General features: G+C 67.5%; 1 protein-coding gene across 2 annotated transcripts; it reads right to left on the bottom strand.

The window, feature by feature from the left end:
- Nucleotides 1–793: 793 nt before the first annotated feature.
- On the bottom strand, nt 794–12,968 carry GPR20 (G protein-coupled receptor 20). Of its 2 annotated transcripts, none has more exons than XM_038555642.1 (2): nt 12,872–12,968; nt 794–2,288 (listed from the first exon to the last, which is right to left on the bottom strand). In XM_038555642.1, exon 2 carries the CDS (start codon nt 2,260–2,262, stop codon nt 1,192–1,194), a length of 1,071 nt encoding a protein of 356 aa, XP_038411570.1. In that variant the 5' UTR covers nt 2,263–2,288; nt 12,872–12,968; the 3' UTR covers nt 794–1,191. The 2 variants fall into 2 exon arrangements, with proteins under 2 accessions (XP_038411570.1, XP_038411571.1); XM_038555643.1 differs by having other exon boundaries at nt 12,867–12,925.
- Between the last annotated feature and the right edge of the window lie 1,345 nt (nt 12,969–14,313).

The raw sequence follows: 14,313 nt of genomic DNA on the forward strand, positions 1-14,313 counted from the left end.
AGCCAGCTGACCAAGGCCTGGAGCTTGGCTTGCAGGACTTCTATGCTGGGGTGGGCAGGTCGGAGGCCGGATTCCATCACACCCTGTTCAGGGGCCGTGGCCGCGGGCCAGGGTGGGGCCTGCTGCCTGGAAGCCTCGGGCCCCTCTCCCCCAGCCTGCCCCTGCCCCTACGGCCGTCTACAAAGGGCTCAGGGAGCTTGGCTCTCAGCAGAAGTCATGTGGAGGCCATCCCGGAGTCCAGCTCAGAGGAGGCCATCAGAGACCCAAGTCAGAACCCCCCCCCCCCCAGGAAGGGCAGGAGCGGAACGAGCCAGGCAAGAGCAGGGTCAGAGTGCTCTGGCCCCGAGGATGAGAAGGGGCTCTGTCTGCGGGCCGCTGGTAGGCCTGGCTTCATTGCCCGAGGTCTTTGCGCTTGGTTGTCCCATCCACAGTATGGGGCCGTGAGCCCCGCCGCCCCCGGGCATTCCTGGGGTGGGGACTTCGGGAAGGTCGGAGCTGCCTCCAGGGGGGTTTTGATCCTACGGCCCCCCCCTCCCGCGGGGGCACCTGCACCTGCTGCTCGTCCCCTCCTGCACCGGATGGTCAGAGCACAGCCTCTCCGTGCGGGAGGTGCCGTGGGTCCGGGCACCAGCCACGCACCCCCGTCTCACTTGTAATCACGGGGCCCCAAGCCCTGTCTTTCAGAGGCGCAGAGCCCCTGTCCCCGTCTGTCTGCTCAAGTGACATGTTCACACATGTCACCCACGTTCCCCTTTGGTCCTGGCTCTCTCTGGGGCCCGGGGGGTGGGGCCCGGGGGTGGGGGAGGGGGTGGGAGCCTCTGTGGGATCCCCTAGGACCTAAAAAGACCTCTGTCCCTGTTTCTGGGGAATCCCTTGCAGGGTGAGGAGGGGCCAGGGGAGAAGCAGCACCCCCACCGTCCCTCTGAGTTTTGGCTGGACACGGACCGTGCCCCCGGGATGGTCAGGCATCCGCTGTCAGATGGCCACGTCCACGAGAAGCCCGTGGCAGACGGTGCTGTTCACGCGGCGCCGTGTGGCCTCGAACCCTCCCTGCGGTGCCCCGGGGGGCCGTCACCCATCCATCTGGGGGAACCTGGCCCGCCCGCCCTCCTGGGCAGAGCTGATGTCTCCGCTGCCCTTGCCCTGGCCTGGCCAGCCCCGGCCTCTGGTCCTCTTGCGGCGACCTGCCCACTAAGCGCCAGGCCCGTCGGCCAGGTCCTGCGTGAAGGCGCTGGGGCCGGCGCCAAGGATGTGGTTGTGGCCTGAGCCCCGGGAGCTCTTGTGCATGCTGACCATGTTGCTGCTATTGGGCTCGTACCCGGCTCCGTGCCGGCGGAAGAGGCCGCGGACGGTGGCCTGGAAGCCGCTGGTGACAAAGCAGTAGACGATGGGGTCCATGCAGCTGTTGAGGCTGCTGAGGGTCACGGCCACATGGTAGGCCACGAGGCTGGCGTGGTGCGGCACATCCGGCCACAGCGCCACGGCCACCTGGCGGGCGTGGAAGGGCGTGAAGCAGACGAGGAAGATGACGAGCACGGTGAGCAGCAGCTGCATGGCCCGCACGCGGCGCTGGCGACCCTGGCGCAGCAGCCCCGGACGCGACAGGGCGCACACGATGCGGCCCGTGAACACGCTGATGACCAGCAGCGGCAGCAGGAACTCCAGGATGGTGAGCGCGAGGACGCGGCAGCAAGGCCCGCTGCCCGCCGCCACGCCCAGCACCGACAGGGTCACGGCCCCCGCCGCCATCCACACGAAGGCGCACGTGGCCCTGGCGCAGGCGGGCTGGCGCCAGCGGCGGGAGCCATCGGGCTGCACGATGGCCAGGTAGCGGTCCACGCAGATGCAGGTGAGGAAGAGGACGGAGCAGTGCATGTTCAGAAAGTAGCCGAAGACGTGCGGGAAGGCGCATCGCAGGCAGCCGCGCGTGCCGTAGAAGACGGCGAAGCGCGTGGGCAGGGACAGCCCCACCAGCAGGTCGGTCACCACCAGGTTGATGGTGTAGATGACCGATGGCGTCTTGGCCTGGGTGCGGCAGCAGAAGACGTACAGCGCCAGCCCATTGAGCACCAGCCCCGCCAGGAAGATGACACCGTGCACGGCCATCAGCGCCAGCCACAGCCCCGGGAAGGCGGCGTGCAGCTCCTCGTCCAGTCGGGCGAACTGCTGGAACAGGGGATTCTCCGGCTCGCTGTTGTTGGCCGCCGCCGTGGCGTTGGGGGCCGCCGGGGCCCAGGACCCCACGGGAGACGCAGAGGACATGACGGCGGCCGGCACGCGGCGTGGGCCTGGAAGGAAGGAGACGGGTCACCTCTGGGTGTCAGAGCTGGGCCTGCTTACCTGCTCACCGAGTCCCCAGCATTCCCATCATTGGGCCTTTGGGGCCCTAAAATGCCTGCCCTCTGCCCTCTGCCCTCCGCGGGACCTCCCCCTTGCACTTGCCGGGGTGGAGCTTCAGCAGGAGTGTGAGTGTCCTGAGCCCTGCTCCTCACTCCTCAGTGTAGCAGGAAGTAAAGCCCGGCGCTGGGGACGCCTGGGGGGGTCTTTGGCTCAGGGCGTGACCCCGGGGTCCCGGGATCGAGTCCTGTGTTGGGCCCCCCGCGGGGAGCCTGCTTCTCCCTCTGCCTATGTCTCTGCCTCTCTCTGTGTCTCTCATGAATAAATAGATAAAATCTTAAAAAAAGGGAAAAGGCCCTTGCTGTGCAGCCCCGGCCCAGGACTGCCGGGGAGGACGAAGGGGGTGGCACAGGTAAGCTGTAGAGACATGTCTGTTTGGAAACTCCACGGGGTTCCTCCCATACTTGCTGTGCAGCCTCAGGCAAGTCGCTTAACCTCTCTGGGCTCCGTCCTAACCTGTATGGCAGGGGTTGGGAGCCGCCAGGAGGATCAGCCGAGCCCAGCAGCGCCGGAGAAACCCCAGTGTGAGCTCCTGAGGGATCAACTGGGGTCGTGATGGCCCCCCTTGGCCGCCCCCACCCCCACGCGTCAGACCCCGTCCTCCAGGCCAGCCATCTGTCCTCGCCTCCTCTGAGGCTGGTGGCGGGTCAGTGTCCGGCCCGGGGTCCAAGCGCCGCCCCGCCCCCCTGCCCTCCTGGAGCCCCGAGCCCCTGCCCTGCAGCAGTGGGGCGGGTGTGAGTTAAATAAACGCTGCGCTCCCTGCGGCGCAAGGCCCGCCCCCCCTGTTTATGTTCCTGCGCCGCGTGTTTAACTTGCCGAGATTTATCTCTATTTATACGTGAAGGGTTAACAGGCCCCCTGCCCCCACCCCGGCCTGGCTGATGCTCCAAATAAGGACATTTCTGACTTTTTCAGGAGAAAGGAGCTGACTTTGGGGAGAAGCGGGGAGGAAGGGTGCCTAGCGGGTCATCCTGGCCGCAGTGTGCCCTCCCCCCACCTGCCAGGGGAAAGGAAGACCCCCCACCCCAGCCCCGTGACCCGTGGCCCGTGGCCGTGGGCCGTCGCTGTGAGCAGGCCAGACACTGCCCATGGCCCCCCCAGCTGCCGCCTGGCCTCGGGGAGCAGGCTCACTGTGGCAGCTCCGCCCCGGGACTGGGGATCCTGAGTTCTCCTGGGGTGAGGGGGGGCACCAAGTGGGCAGCCTAGGGGGGAGGCGCAGCGGAGGAGTCCTTGCTGCCTGAGGCTCGGGCTCCCGCCTGGCCTGGAGGAGGCGCGGGCTGGGGGTTCAGACGGTGCCTCTGCCCTTGGGCTCAGAGACGTCAGCACCTGCTGAGGCCATCGGCTCTGCCTCTGGGCCCCCAGCTGCCCAGGGCCCGGGCCACACCCGTTCCATGGGGGCCCTGGGCTCAGCCCCCCGCCCCATCCTTCTGGGCCAGGCTGTGCTCTGTGTGGACCCGAACACGCGGGGCCGCTGGCCGTGTGTGTGGATGCTGCCTCGGGCAGACAGGGAGGCCCGAGGGGTGTCCGGGCGGGGAGAGATCTTCCCGAGGCTGAGCAGGAGCCGGAGGCCGCCAGGCTGGGAACCCGGAGGCTCGGGCCGTGGGGGGCCCCAGGATTGCTCCCGCGGAGGCGACGGATGCCTCCCAGCCTGTCTCTCTACCGCGAGAAAATAAATGAGCCTTGGCAAAGCCTGGAGGAGCGCTGGGCGCTGGCTCCAGGGACGCACGGCGAGCAGTGTTCTGGATTCCCTTCCACATGCTTTTTGGTTTTCCAATGTGTCTGCAGTAGGTTCGACTCAGTGTCACAGGGAGAGACAAATAATAAACATTACAGAACGTTTCCTCTGGGAGACAGTCCCAGGATGACGCCGGCCCCGGGGATCCTGCCCTTCCAGGAAACTCTCCCGGCCAGCCTCACACGCTGGTCAGCGGCCGGCTCAAGGTGCCCGAGGGTCCAGGCCAGGGCTGCCAGGGTGCTCGGCCCGGGGGTGGGGGTGGGCAGGGTGCTCAGGACGCCCCTGGGCCTGACAGGTGAGGAGAGATGGACGTGTCTGCACAGTCTGAACCCTGATCCCAAACAAAGCTGAGCCCTGATCCCAGTAATATGAGGAACCTTGATCCTGCTGTACAGGATCCTGCCCGGATCCAGATCGGACTCTGAGCTCTGTTCTTGGTCACTCACTGAGCCCTGATCCCAGTCACACTCTGAGCCCTGACCTGGTCACACTCTGAGCCCTGACCCTGGTCACTCTCTGAGCCCTGACCCTGGTCACACCCTGAGCCCTGACCCTGGTCACTCTCTGAGCCCTGATCCCAGTCACACTCTGAGCCCTGACCCTGGTCACAACCTGAGCCCTGACCCTGGTCACTCTCTGAGCCCTGACCCTGGTCACAGCCTGACCCCTGACCCTGGTCACAGCCTGAGCCCTCATCCCTGACTTTCTACATGCACCATCTCGTCTCTTGTTCTCTCTCTGAGTCTGGCTGTCTCTGTCTCTGCCTCTGTTAGACCCCCCGCCCCCAGCACAGCCCACCCCCCTGCCTCACCTCTATGTGCCATTCTTATGTAACGATCCCTCTCCAGAGCATCTGTTCACTCTGCTTTGAACAATGAGGAGCTCAACTGTAGGACTCTTGACCCCATGTTTGGTCTGTGGAGGCGGGTCCCCCGGGCAGTGGCCCGCTGATGGTCTCCTGATCCTGCCCCATGGCACCCGGCCCACCCCTCTCTGGGGCAGGGAGGAGCTGGGCTGGGAGCTTCTGGGCCGAGGAGCCCCCTCTCCCCCTTCCCCCACACGGCCTCAGGAAGGACTTACACTCTCTGGGCTTCAGTTTCCGTCGGCCTCCCCACGACTCCTTGACACCTCACTGAGGTGGCTTCCCCTGACAACCCCCGAATCTGTTCTGGTCAAGGATGTGACCCTCAGCCAAGCATCCCGCTCCACCTGACACATGGCCAGCACCCCTGTGCTCCTGCCACCCAGGCCTGCGGCTCCCCCTCGCCTCTCCCTGCCCGCTCTCCCACGGTGCCCACACAGGGCCCCCACCCTGCCTGCCGGCCAGGGCCTGTGCATGCTCCCACAGGAAGATGGGAGTCAGGGCAGTGGGGGGTGTCCCAGTGGGCGGTGGCCAGAGCCGTCGTGTCATGGGAGCGTTTGCACAGTAGCCGTGGCCAGCAGAGGTTGGTCCCGTGCACCACCCGCCACTCTGGGGTTGCAGATGAGCCTCTCTGAGCAGAGCCTTCCTCCCGCTGATTCTGAGCGGATTCCCCGTGCCGGGTAACCGGGTAACCGTCCCGGGCCTCCTGCGCTCACTCTCAGGGCAACCGAAGCTCCGGGAGGGACAGGCCAGGACTCGAACCTGGGTCTGCCTGGGGCGAGCCCACAGCCAGCCCCCGGGTCCTCAGGGAGGACGGAGACACCCAGGCTGGCGGCCCCTTCCGGCGGCAGGCCCACGGCACCCACTCCCCACGTGCCTCGCTCTCTGCTTGGCCTCTAAATATAGCCTGGAATGAGGGGAAAGGAGAGAAGGTTCTGCTCCTCTGTGGGGACAGCCTGGCCCCGGGCCTGCCCGCCCAGGCGGAGGGCAGAGGCACAGACCTGGCCCTCGACGGGCCTGGGCGGTGAGCGAGCAGAGGCCCAGGGGCCCGGTTTCCAGTGGGGCGAGGCACGCCCGGGCCCAGCGACCTCTGGCTGTCCTCGGCCCTGCCCCGGAGTCTGTCTCCCTTCATCCGCTAAGTGGGGTCACTAGTGCCTTCCGCTGCCTGAGGGGGGAGGCGCGGCTGTCCTGGGAGCCAGTCTGACAGCGGTGGCACAGCCCTGTCCCCTCCCCCTTCCTGGCAGGTGTCCTGGGCCTGGCTGAGGTGGAGCAGACCTCAGAGCCGGGGCCAGCTGGCTGGAGCCCCGCGGGCAGAGGCCACGTCCTCGTAGTGCTTGGCACGGTGCCAGCCCGGGGCCTAGAAACTTGTAGGGCAACCGTCCTGGGCTCGCAGCCCCTGGCCTGCCCACTGCCCCACCGGCTCCGCCAACACCCGTCAGGTGCTTCTCCGGGCGGAATAGAGGGAGGCAGGCTGCTCTCCGGGGCTCGGGGTCAGTCGGGAAGGACTCGGCAGGGTGGGCGCGGGGGCCATCACCAGTCCTAAACCCGCTTCTTCTTAGAACAGACCCCAGTGCCCTCACCTGTAAGTGGGCCCAGGCGGGGAGTCAGGAGGCAGCGGGGCAGGGCTGGAGGGGTCCTGGTGGGCGGGGGCAGGGCCACGTGCGGACACAGGTGAGCGCTAGGAAGAGGGGGCCCCTTCGGTGGCAGGGGCTCTCTGCCGGACATTGGGCCCCCAGGTGTGAGTCCTGGTCCTGGTGGGAGGGGGTGGAGACCCGGGGCTTTCCTCCCCCTCACGGGCTCCAGCTCTGCAGGGGCCTCTCCCTCCCTGCCTCTTTCCTTCCTCCCCTCTTCCCGCTCCTGCCTGTCTTGCTCCTGCCTGTCTCACGGAAGTGGGGGGTCTCAGTGGGAGGACCCTCCCAGGCCCCCCGCATGCCTGTCTTGCCATCTGCACAGCGGGCACCTGCAGCTCCGAAGTGCTCCAGGGCTTGGACACGCCAGCCCCTTCTGGAACGACCGTGCCAGCTGGGGGCCCTGCCTGTCTCAGGAGTGCTCCAAACGGCTCCTCCAGGGAGCAGGGCAGAGGAGGGATGGGGGCCTCCTGGGGGCCGGGGTGAGGCCCAGGCCCAGGCCCAGGGCGCCCTGGGGTGGGAGGAGGCCCTTGCACACCCCTGGGCAGGATGGCTCAGCCTCCCTTCCCCATTTGTGGGCTAAAGCCCTTCTGTGGCTTGGTCCTGCTCCATCCTCAGCCTTGTTCTTGGGCCCCTGCAGCACTGAGCCCCGGGGATGAGCTGCCCGGGGCTGCGGTGGCCAGTCCCCCGGGGACTTTCACCCACAGCTCTCCTCTCCCTGGGGTGGCCCACCGGTTGGAGGTGAGACTCAAGGTGCTGATGGCCGCCAGGACCAAGCGCAGAGACCAAGTCCTGAGGAGGTGGCTCTGGTGCCTGGATCCAGCCCTGCCTGAAGCTGGCATCCTGGGGCTTGTTGGTTAAATGAAACTATCCTCCCCCTCTTCGACCTACATTACTCTGAGCTGAGTTTCCATCGCTTGTGGCTGAAATAATCCTACCAATACACTCTGATCCACACAGGATCTCTTCTGTTCAGATGCCCCTTCCTTCAGGGAGCCCTCCCTGGTTGCCTCAAGTACATTTGTGGCCTCTTTTGGGCCCCTGGAGCACCGTGGCTCTGTCATTGCCTGGCCACTTGCCTGGTTTCCCTGCCCGTCCGTGAATTTCTGCAGAGGAGAGGATTGCAGAGACATTCAGAACCCTCGAGGGGATGAGCGGCGGATTCCTGAGAGCTTAGCTTGCACTCCTCCGAGAATGGGGAGCTCGCACCCGGTTAGCCTGCTGCCTGTTCAGCTGCTCGGAAGACAAAGTCTTCCTCTATTGCAGCGCGGACTGGCTCCCCGCGAGCCCAGCCCAGGGCCCCCGGCCCCTCCGCTTGGCCCCACCTGCTGACTCTTGCTGCCTGCCCCTGGGAGCGAGAGGGGAGCAAGTGGAAAGGACATCTGGCTTCCTGCTATTATCGGGACGGGGACTGAGCACATTAGGACACAGGACACAGAGACGGGGGGTTCAGCAACTAAGCTGGGGTTACCCAGCTGGGCCTCGGGGCTTGCCACCCCCACGGGTGACCCTGAAGGCAACCTTTCTCATGCAGAGAGCCCTTGGGGTGTTTCTGTGGGGGACCCTGGGGTTCTCTCCCCTATGCCAGGCCTTCCATTTTCCAGGTGAGAACTTGATGCCTTGGGGGGGGAACAGGGTCCGATTTAGAGCCAGGCCTGACCACCCCCCCGTTGCCCCAGGGTTCCCCTGACACCTGCAGGGTGTGTTGGGTGGAGCAGATGGGCCACCAGCTGGCATGGTGGCTGGGAGCCACAGGGCCGTGGGATCAGGGAAGGCTTCCTGGAGGAGACAGCGGACTCGCAGGTGTGGAAGCCTGGGTGAGCAGCCTGGGAGGCTGAAGCCAGGAGCCACCCTCACAGGGCCTTGAACACAGGATCCGGCCCAAGGGTGGCAGGCTCCTGGGCAGGGGTGACCTCTAGGCCTCCTTCCTGCACCACTTCCTGCCCCAGCCAGCCTTGGAGGAGGGCTCTGCCCCAGAGCACCTGGTGCAGGTGTGGCCAGAGGTGGAGGGGAGGGGGGCAGGAGGGGGAGCGTGGTGAGGGCAGTGTTTCCTTCTGACCCCAACTCCCCTGACCCCCGCAGGTGGGGAGGCCCCTCCCCCCCAGCAGGGCATCACAGGCCTCCCAGAGTTTGGCTGAGATGCTCCAGAAGAAGCCCGGTGGTCGGGGCCCTTCCCAGGAGGGACCTGAGGCCCCCGGCAGGTGGGGGGCCCTCTCTCCAGTCCTCCAGCACCCCAACAGTCTGATGGCCCTCTGTGTACCCTCTGACCTCTTGCTTTTGCCCAAGTTACTCCTCCACCTGGAAGGCTTCCCTGCCCTCCCATCTTTGGGACTTTGGGCCAGCCCTCCACAGGAAACCCTCCTGGAGGGGAGGGCGGAGGGTGGGGGCTCCTCTGGAGGGAGGGGTGGGGCTACAGGGCAGGGGTGGGGCTGCAGGGGGAGTGTGGGCCGCACTCCCATCTGCACCTCCGGCACCCGACAGCCCAGCACAGAGCCTCATCCATCTCTCTCGGGGCTGAGGGAACGTCACTGAGCCCTGCCAAGGCCTGCAGGGCGAGGCCACCTCTCACCCTGGCCTGCAGCACCCGCCCATCCCACCCCTGGCCTGGGCCCTCGCAACCCACCTGGTGTTCTGGGCGCCAACCTGGATTCGGCTTCCACTGGTCCTCCCAGCCAGGAAGGGCTGTCCCCTCCTCCAGGGAGCCCACCCAGTTACCCTGGTGGGTCCAGGCCCGTCCCTGTCACCCTGCCCCTGGTGCTGGTCAAACAGGGCTTAGCTAGAGTTGTGGAATGGTTTCCTCACCGGAGATGCTGGGTGTCATCTCTGTCTAGCTCCGAGGCACCTGAGTCCCCACCTGAAGGGTCATCCAGGGCGCTCAGAGCCTGGCTTCTCAAAGCCTCTGTGATGCTTGCTTTCGTGCCCTGGGAATCTTCCAGAGCAGGGAGTCCTTTGCCTCTGTCCTCCCCACCCTGCTTGGTGGCCGCGCCAAGCGGCGGGGGCTGCACTCCCCTGCTTCGGCTCTCAGCTCTTTGGTCTGTGCCCCGTGCCCCACACGCATGCAAGGTCAGGAGCTGGGACCTGGGGGTCCCCTCCTTGGCCGAGGTGGGCGTGTCCTGCCATCTTGGCTCCTCCCCAGGCTGCCCTCGACCCCTGGGGACAGCAACCCTGCAGCCCGCTGCCTGCAGCCGGCCATGTAGGGCACGGGGGCAGGTGGCAGCCCGGAGCTTGGTCTGTGCAGGGTCGGGGGGAGAGGGGCAGGCATGGAGGGCAGGCCCAGTCTGTCCCTGACCGAAGTGCCAAGAGCATCTGTGGTGGCCCAGGCACCTTCAGGACGCCTGAAAGCCACTCAGCAGCTTACAGATGAGGGAGCAGAGGCCCCGAGAGCTGAGCAACGTGCCCTGGGTCGCACAGCATAAAGTTGGCGGAGCTGGGAATCAAACCCAGGTCCACTGCTTCGGGCGCAGGCAGGAGAGGGACCAGGGTCAGGCGGCTGGCATCTGTGGACCTGGGGCTTGGGCACCAGGGCACTGCCGGGGCGTACGTACCTGTGCGTGCCCATGCTGCTGGGGGGTGACCCTCATAGCCTCCTGAGGCCAAAATAGCCATTATTGGGGGAACCATCTGCCTGTTTATTTTTACGATTATTCTTGGTTTCACGGCATCTGCTTTAGAACATCGCCTGCTGTTTTTGGCTGGTCTGAGCCTCTCTGCTTATTCCATCCAGGGACTGCTGGGTCCCCACTGAGGTCCCCGACAGGGGCCAGCCTGGCCCTGGGTCCCCTAGCAGGTCCCAGGTGGCGGTAGCCGGAATCTAGGTTCCCATCCGGGCCTGGCTCCCTCCACCCAGCTCAGGGACAGGGGTCATTGGAGGGGGCGGGTGGAGCGCTGTCGAGAAGGGCACCTGGTCGCCATCAGGCCTGACCCTGCTCACAGGCCACCATCTGCGTGGTCTCTCTGGGAGGGGCGGCTCCAGGCTGGGCTGCGCATGGAGGTCCCGCTGGTGCTCACAACCCTGGGGTGCCCACAGCGGCGCACCCCACCTCTGCTTCCCTGGGGGGCAGATCCTCAGGCGGGCACTCGTGGCCCTTGCACCTGCTGTTCCCTCTGCCCGGCAAGTGTCTCTGCCCGTGTCACCTGCTGCAGGGCCCTCGTCCCCAGCTCGCGAGGTCCTCCCTCAGGCCCCACACTCCCCTCCAGCGAGGGAGAGCTGTGATCCCGCAGTTCAGGGCTCCCCGCCCCAGACCACTCCTCCTAGTTCCTCCTAGGCTCCTGCTGACTCCTCCCAAGATGCCCCTGTTCTGCGTTGCCGTTGAGGGTGAGGAGGTGAGGACGCTGGGGTCCAGGATGGTAGGCGGTGTGTCCGGGTCACTCAGGGGGTGGGGTGGGGGTGGAGAGGCTGCGATTTGAAACTGTGCCCCGTGGAGTCTCCTGCCTACCCCAGGCCACCGAAGGCTGACTGCAGCCCCCTGTGCAGACGGGGGATCGGAGCCCAGGGTCGGGGGCGGGGGGCAGCAGCTCGCCCCAGGCCCCACAGCCCTGCATCGGGGTCCAACTCGCAGGTAGGACCCTGAGCTTCGGGGGGGTCACACCTGACCTTGAAGCCCCAGTGGAGCAGGTGCAGAGGGCACAGAGGATCCCAGGCAGGGCTGGCTCCACCGTTCGGAGCTCGGGCTGGGGATGAGGTTGGGGGTGTGGGTAAGAAAGTGGCTCGGGAGCAACAGGCGCAGGAGGGGCCCCAGAGGACCTGGGGAGCAGAGGTTCTGGGCAGTGGAGGAGCCGGGACCCTCAAGAGGCCCGAGGGTCAGCCTGGGCTCCGCTCGCTGCGGGGCAGCGCCCTGGTGGGGTGGGGTGGGGCGGGGCGGAGCCGGTGGGCCCTGCTGGGGCTTCCTCGTACCCCAGGGCACCTCCCGCAGGGAAGCCCTCCCAGATCGCCCAGCCAGCGGGCCACCTTCTCTGTCCGCCTTGCTTTGTCTTTCCGCTGCCCTCCCACCACCTGGCGGCTGGCGGTCATTCCCTTTCCTGTGTCTTCCCCTGCGCGTCTTCCCCTGCGGGGCTGGCAGTCCCAGGAGGGCAGGGCCTGGGCTGGCTGCATGACCTGATGGCCCCTTTGGGCCTTGGTTCCATCTTCCGTGAAGCGGGTGTGTGGAGACGCACCCCCTCACATCAGGTGCCCCGGGAGGGCCGAGAGCCGCGTGCAGGTGCTCTGAGAAACCCCCTCCCACACACACCAGGGCTCCAGGGGCAGCAGCCCCCCTACCCCCACCCCTGTTTTTGCCAAGGCTCAGAGAGGGGCGGCGACTTGCCCATGGCCACTGGGCGGGGGAGCCGTCAGAGGGGAGGGGGCACCCCGGGCGGCCCACCGGCTGGGGGTGGCCACTTGGGGGCCAGTGGGCAGGCCCAGCCGCGGCCCGAGGGCCGCAAGCTCCCCAACCACCCCTCCGGCTCTCCAGCCCCGGCGCGCCCGAGGTTGCACAGCTGCTCCTTGTCTGTCCCGCCGGCACCCTGGCCACAGGCCAGTTCCCAACCCGCCCGCCCCCCTCGGGACCCTGTTCCCGCAGCCCTTCTCCCAGGGCGCTTGCAGCGGCCCGAGCCAGGCGGGGGCAGTGCCAGCTCCTGGGCTCACGCGGGGGGCGGGGGGCCAGCCGCCCCAGGCCTCAGGTTCCCCGCGGCTGCACGAGCGGGAGCCGGGAGCCCGAGCCCTCGAGAGCCCGAGCCCTCGAAGCCGCACCCCTGCCCTGCCCCAGCCCCGGAGGCCAGCGGCCCAACGCTGCTCAGCACCGGGCCTCCCGGGGCCTGGCCTCCGCCGCCGCCCCTGTGCCTCCACAGGTGTGAAAACTGAGGCACAGCTTTGGGCGCCCGCAGCCCAGCAGTGAGATGCTGAATGAATGAGCGCGCGGATGAATGAAATCCAGGGAAGGGGGCGTGGGAGCAGCACGGGTGGGGCTCCGGGGTCAGGAGGGAGGCCCCCACAGCCCCCGGGAGTCCCCGCTCCCCTCTCTCCAACTAGCCCGGCCAGCCGCCAGCAGCCGCTCCGCCCGCGTCCTCGGTCTCGGTTTTCCCATCTGTACAATGGCTCCCTGCGGGGTGCGACCTCAAGGCCCCTCTCAGGCTCTGGCCTCCCCCCTCCCCAGGTCCGGGGGCAGGTCCTTGGCCCCTCGGCCCCTTGGCCCCCGCGGCCCCTGCGCTGCCTGCCCGGCTGGGGACTGAGGACGCTCGGGCACCGTCGGGCTCTCGGGGGACTCACCGCACCTTCGCCTGCTCCGAGGCTGGAGGCAGAGGCGGCGCAGCTGAGCCGGGCGACCTCCTCGGGGCAGCTCTGCGGGCCACTCGGTCCGCGCCCGACCCGCCTTCCTGGGGCCTGACGTCAGGCCCGCGCCGGGGCTCCTTTTGGGCAAAGCGGAGGGGTGGGGGCGGGGTGGGGGCGGGGCGGGCTCCTTTCCCGGCAGGCCGGCCCCCTGGAGGAGCCTGCTTCCAGGGCCCGGGGGAGGGAGCCAGGGGCAGCAGCGGGCAGCTCGCCCCCGCCCAGACGGAGGAGGAAACTGAGGCACGGGGGGGCGGAGCCAAAGCTGAGGGGCGCCGAGCTGGGGCTGGCTCTGGGTCCTCCTAGCACCCGGTCTGGGGGAGGATGCAGGCCCCCCCCAGAGTGCAGGGTGCTCCCGTGTGACATGGGAGGGGGACTGTCCCTCCCACGTCTGCCCACCGTGGCTCTGCGGGCTCGCGAACTGCTCTCTGGGTTTTCTGTGTTTGGCGTGTTCTGAGCCTGGGTGTGTCTGTGCACCCGGGACCTGGGCCTGCACCCTAGCATCTGGCCCCCGTGGGTGCCCCTCCCGCATGTCCCTGGGGCGGATGTGGCTTCCCAGGGGCGCACGCGTGCCGGGGCGTGTTGGTGGGGCCAGCACCAGCCCGGGGCCCCTACGGGACCTGCTGTGACCCCTGCGAGCGCTACCACCTCGTGGGGACATGTGGGGTTGAGTGCATGGGAAAGACCTGGAGGTGACCAGGGCCCTCAGGATGGGGCAGCAGGTCGAAAATCTCGGTAGCCAGGCCTGATCTGGGAGTGGTGGCCGGGAGGGACGTCCCTCCCCGGGTGGCGGCCCGTGGGCAGCCTGGGCCAGTTGGGGTTTTGGGGTCAGAGGGGGGCCGCGTGCGGGGCGGGGGGGCTCAGGGTCGGCTCTGAGCTGTTCCCTCTCCCAGAGTGCCCTATCCAGTCTCCCATCCCCGTGCTGCTCCTCACTCATGCGGGTGGGGAGGGGGCACCCAGCACCCTCCCCCAGGCACCGACTGAGCTGGTGCATGCTGGACACTGAGAACAGAGACGCTGCTGCCCGAGACCAGGCCCTGGGCCCTGAGATCTCAGTCTGGGGGGGCCACCGGGGCAGCCAACAGCCAGCTGGGGAGGGGCGCGGCCGGGAGGGCAAGGTGGGCAGAGGGCCGACAGGTCAGGGTCCCCGGACCGGAGGGCGGGGATACGCAGTGGAGCAGGGAGTGACCTGAGCCCGTCCACTCCGGGGCTTAGCTGCCCTGTGGGAACCAGAGTGGTGGACTGGGCCTGAGGGCAGTGGGGAGCCATCGAAGATTCTGGGGGAGGGTGGTTCCCGGAGCAGCTTCCCTGCTATTTCGGGGCCCAGCCCACAGGCTACCATTGCTGTCTCCTTAGAAGCCTGTGCTCTGTGTCTCGGGAGGGGAAACGG

Source organism: Canis lupus, chromosome 13 (assembly GCF_011100685.1).
Source record: "Canis lupus familiaris isolate Mischka breed German Shepherd chromosome 13, alternate assembly UU_Cfam_GSD_1.0, whole genome shotgun sequence".
NCBI lineage: Eukaryota > Metazoa > Chordata > Mammalia > Carnivora > Canidae > Canis > Canis lupus.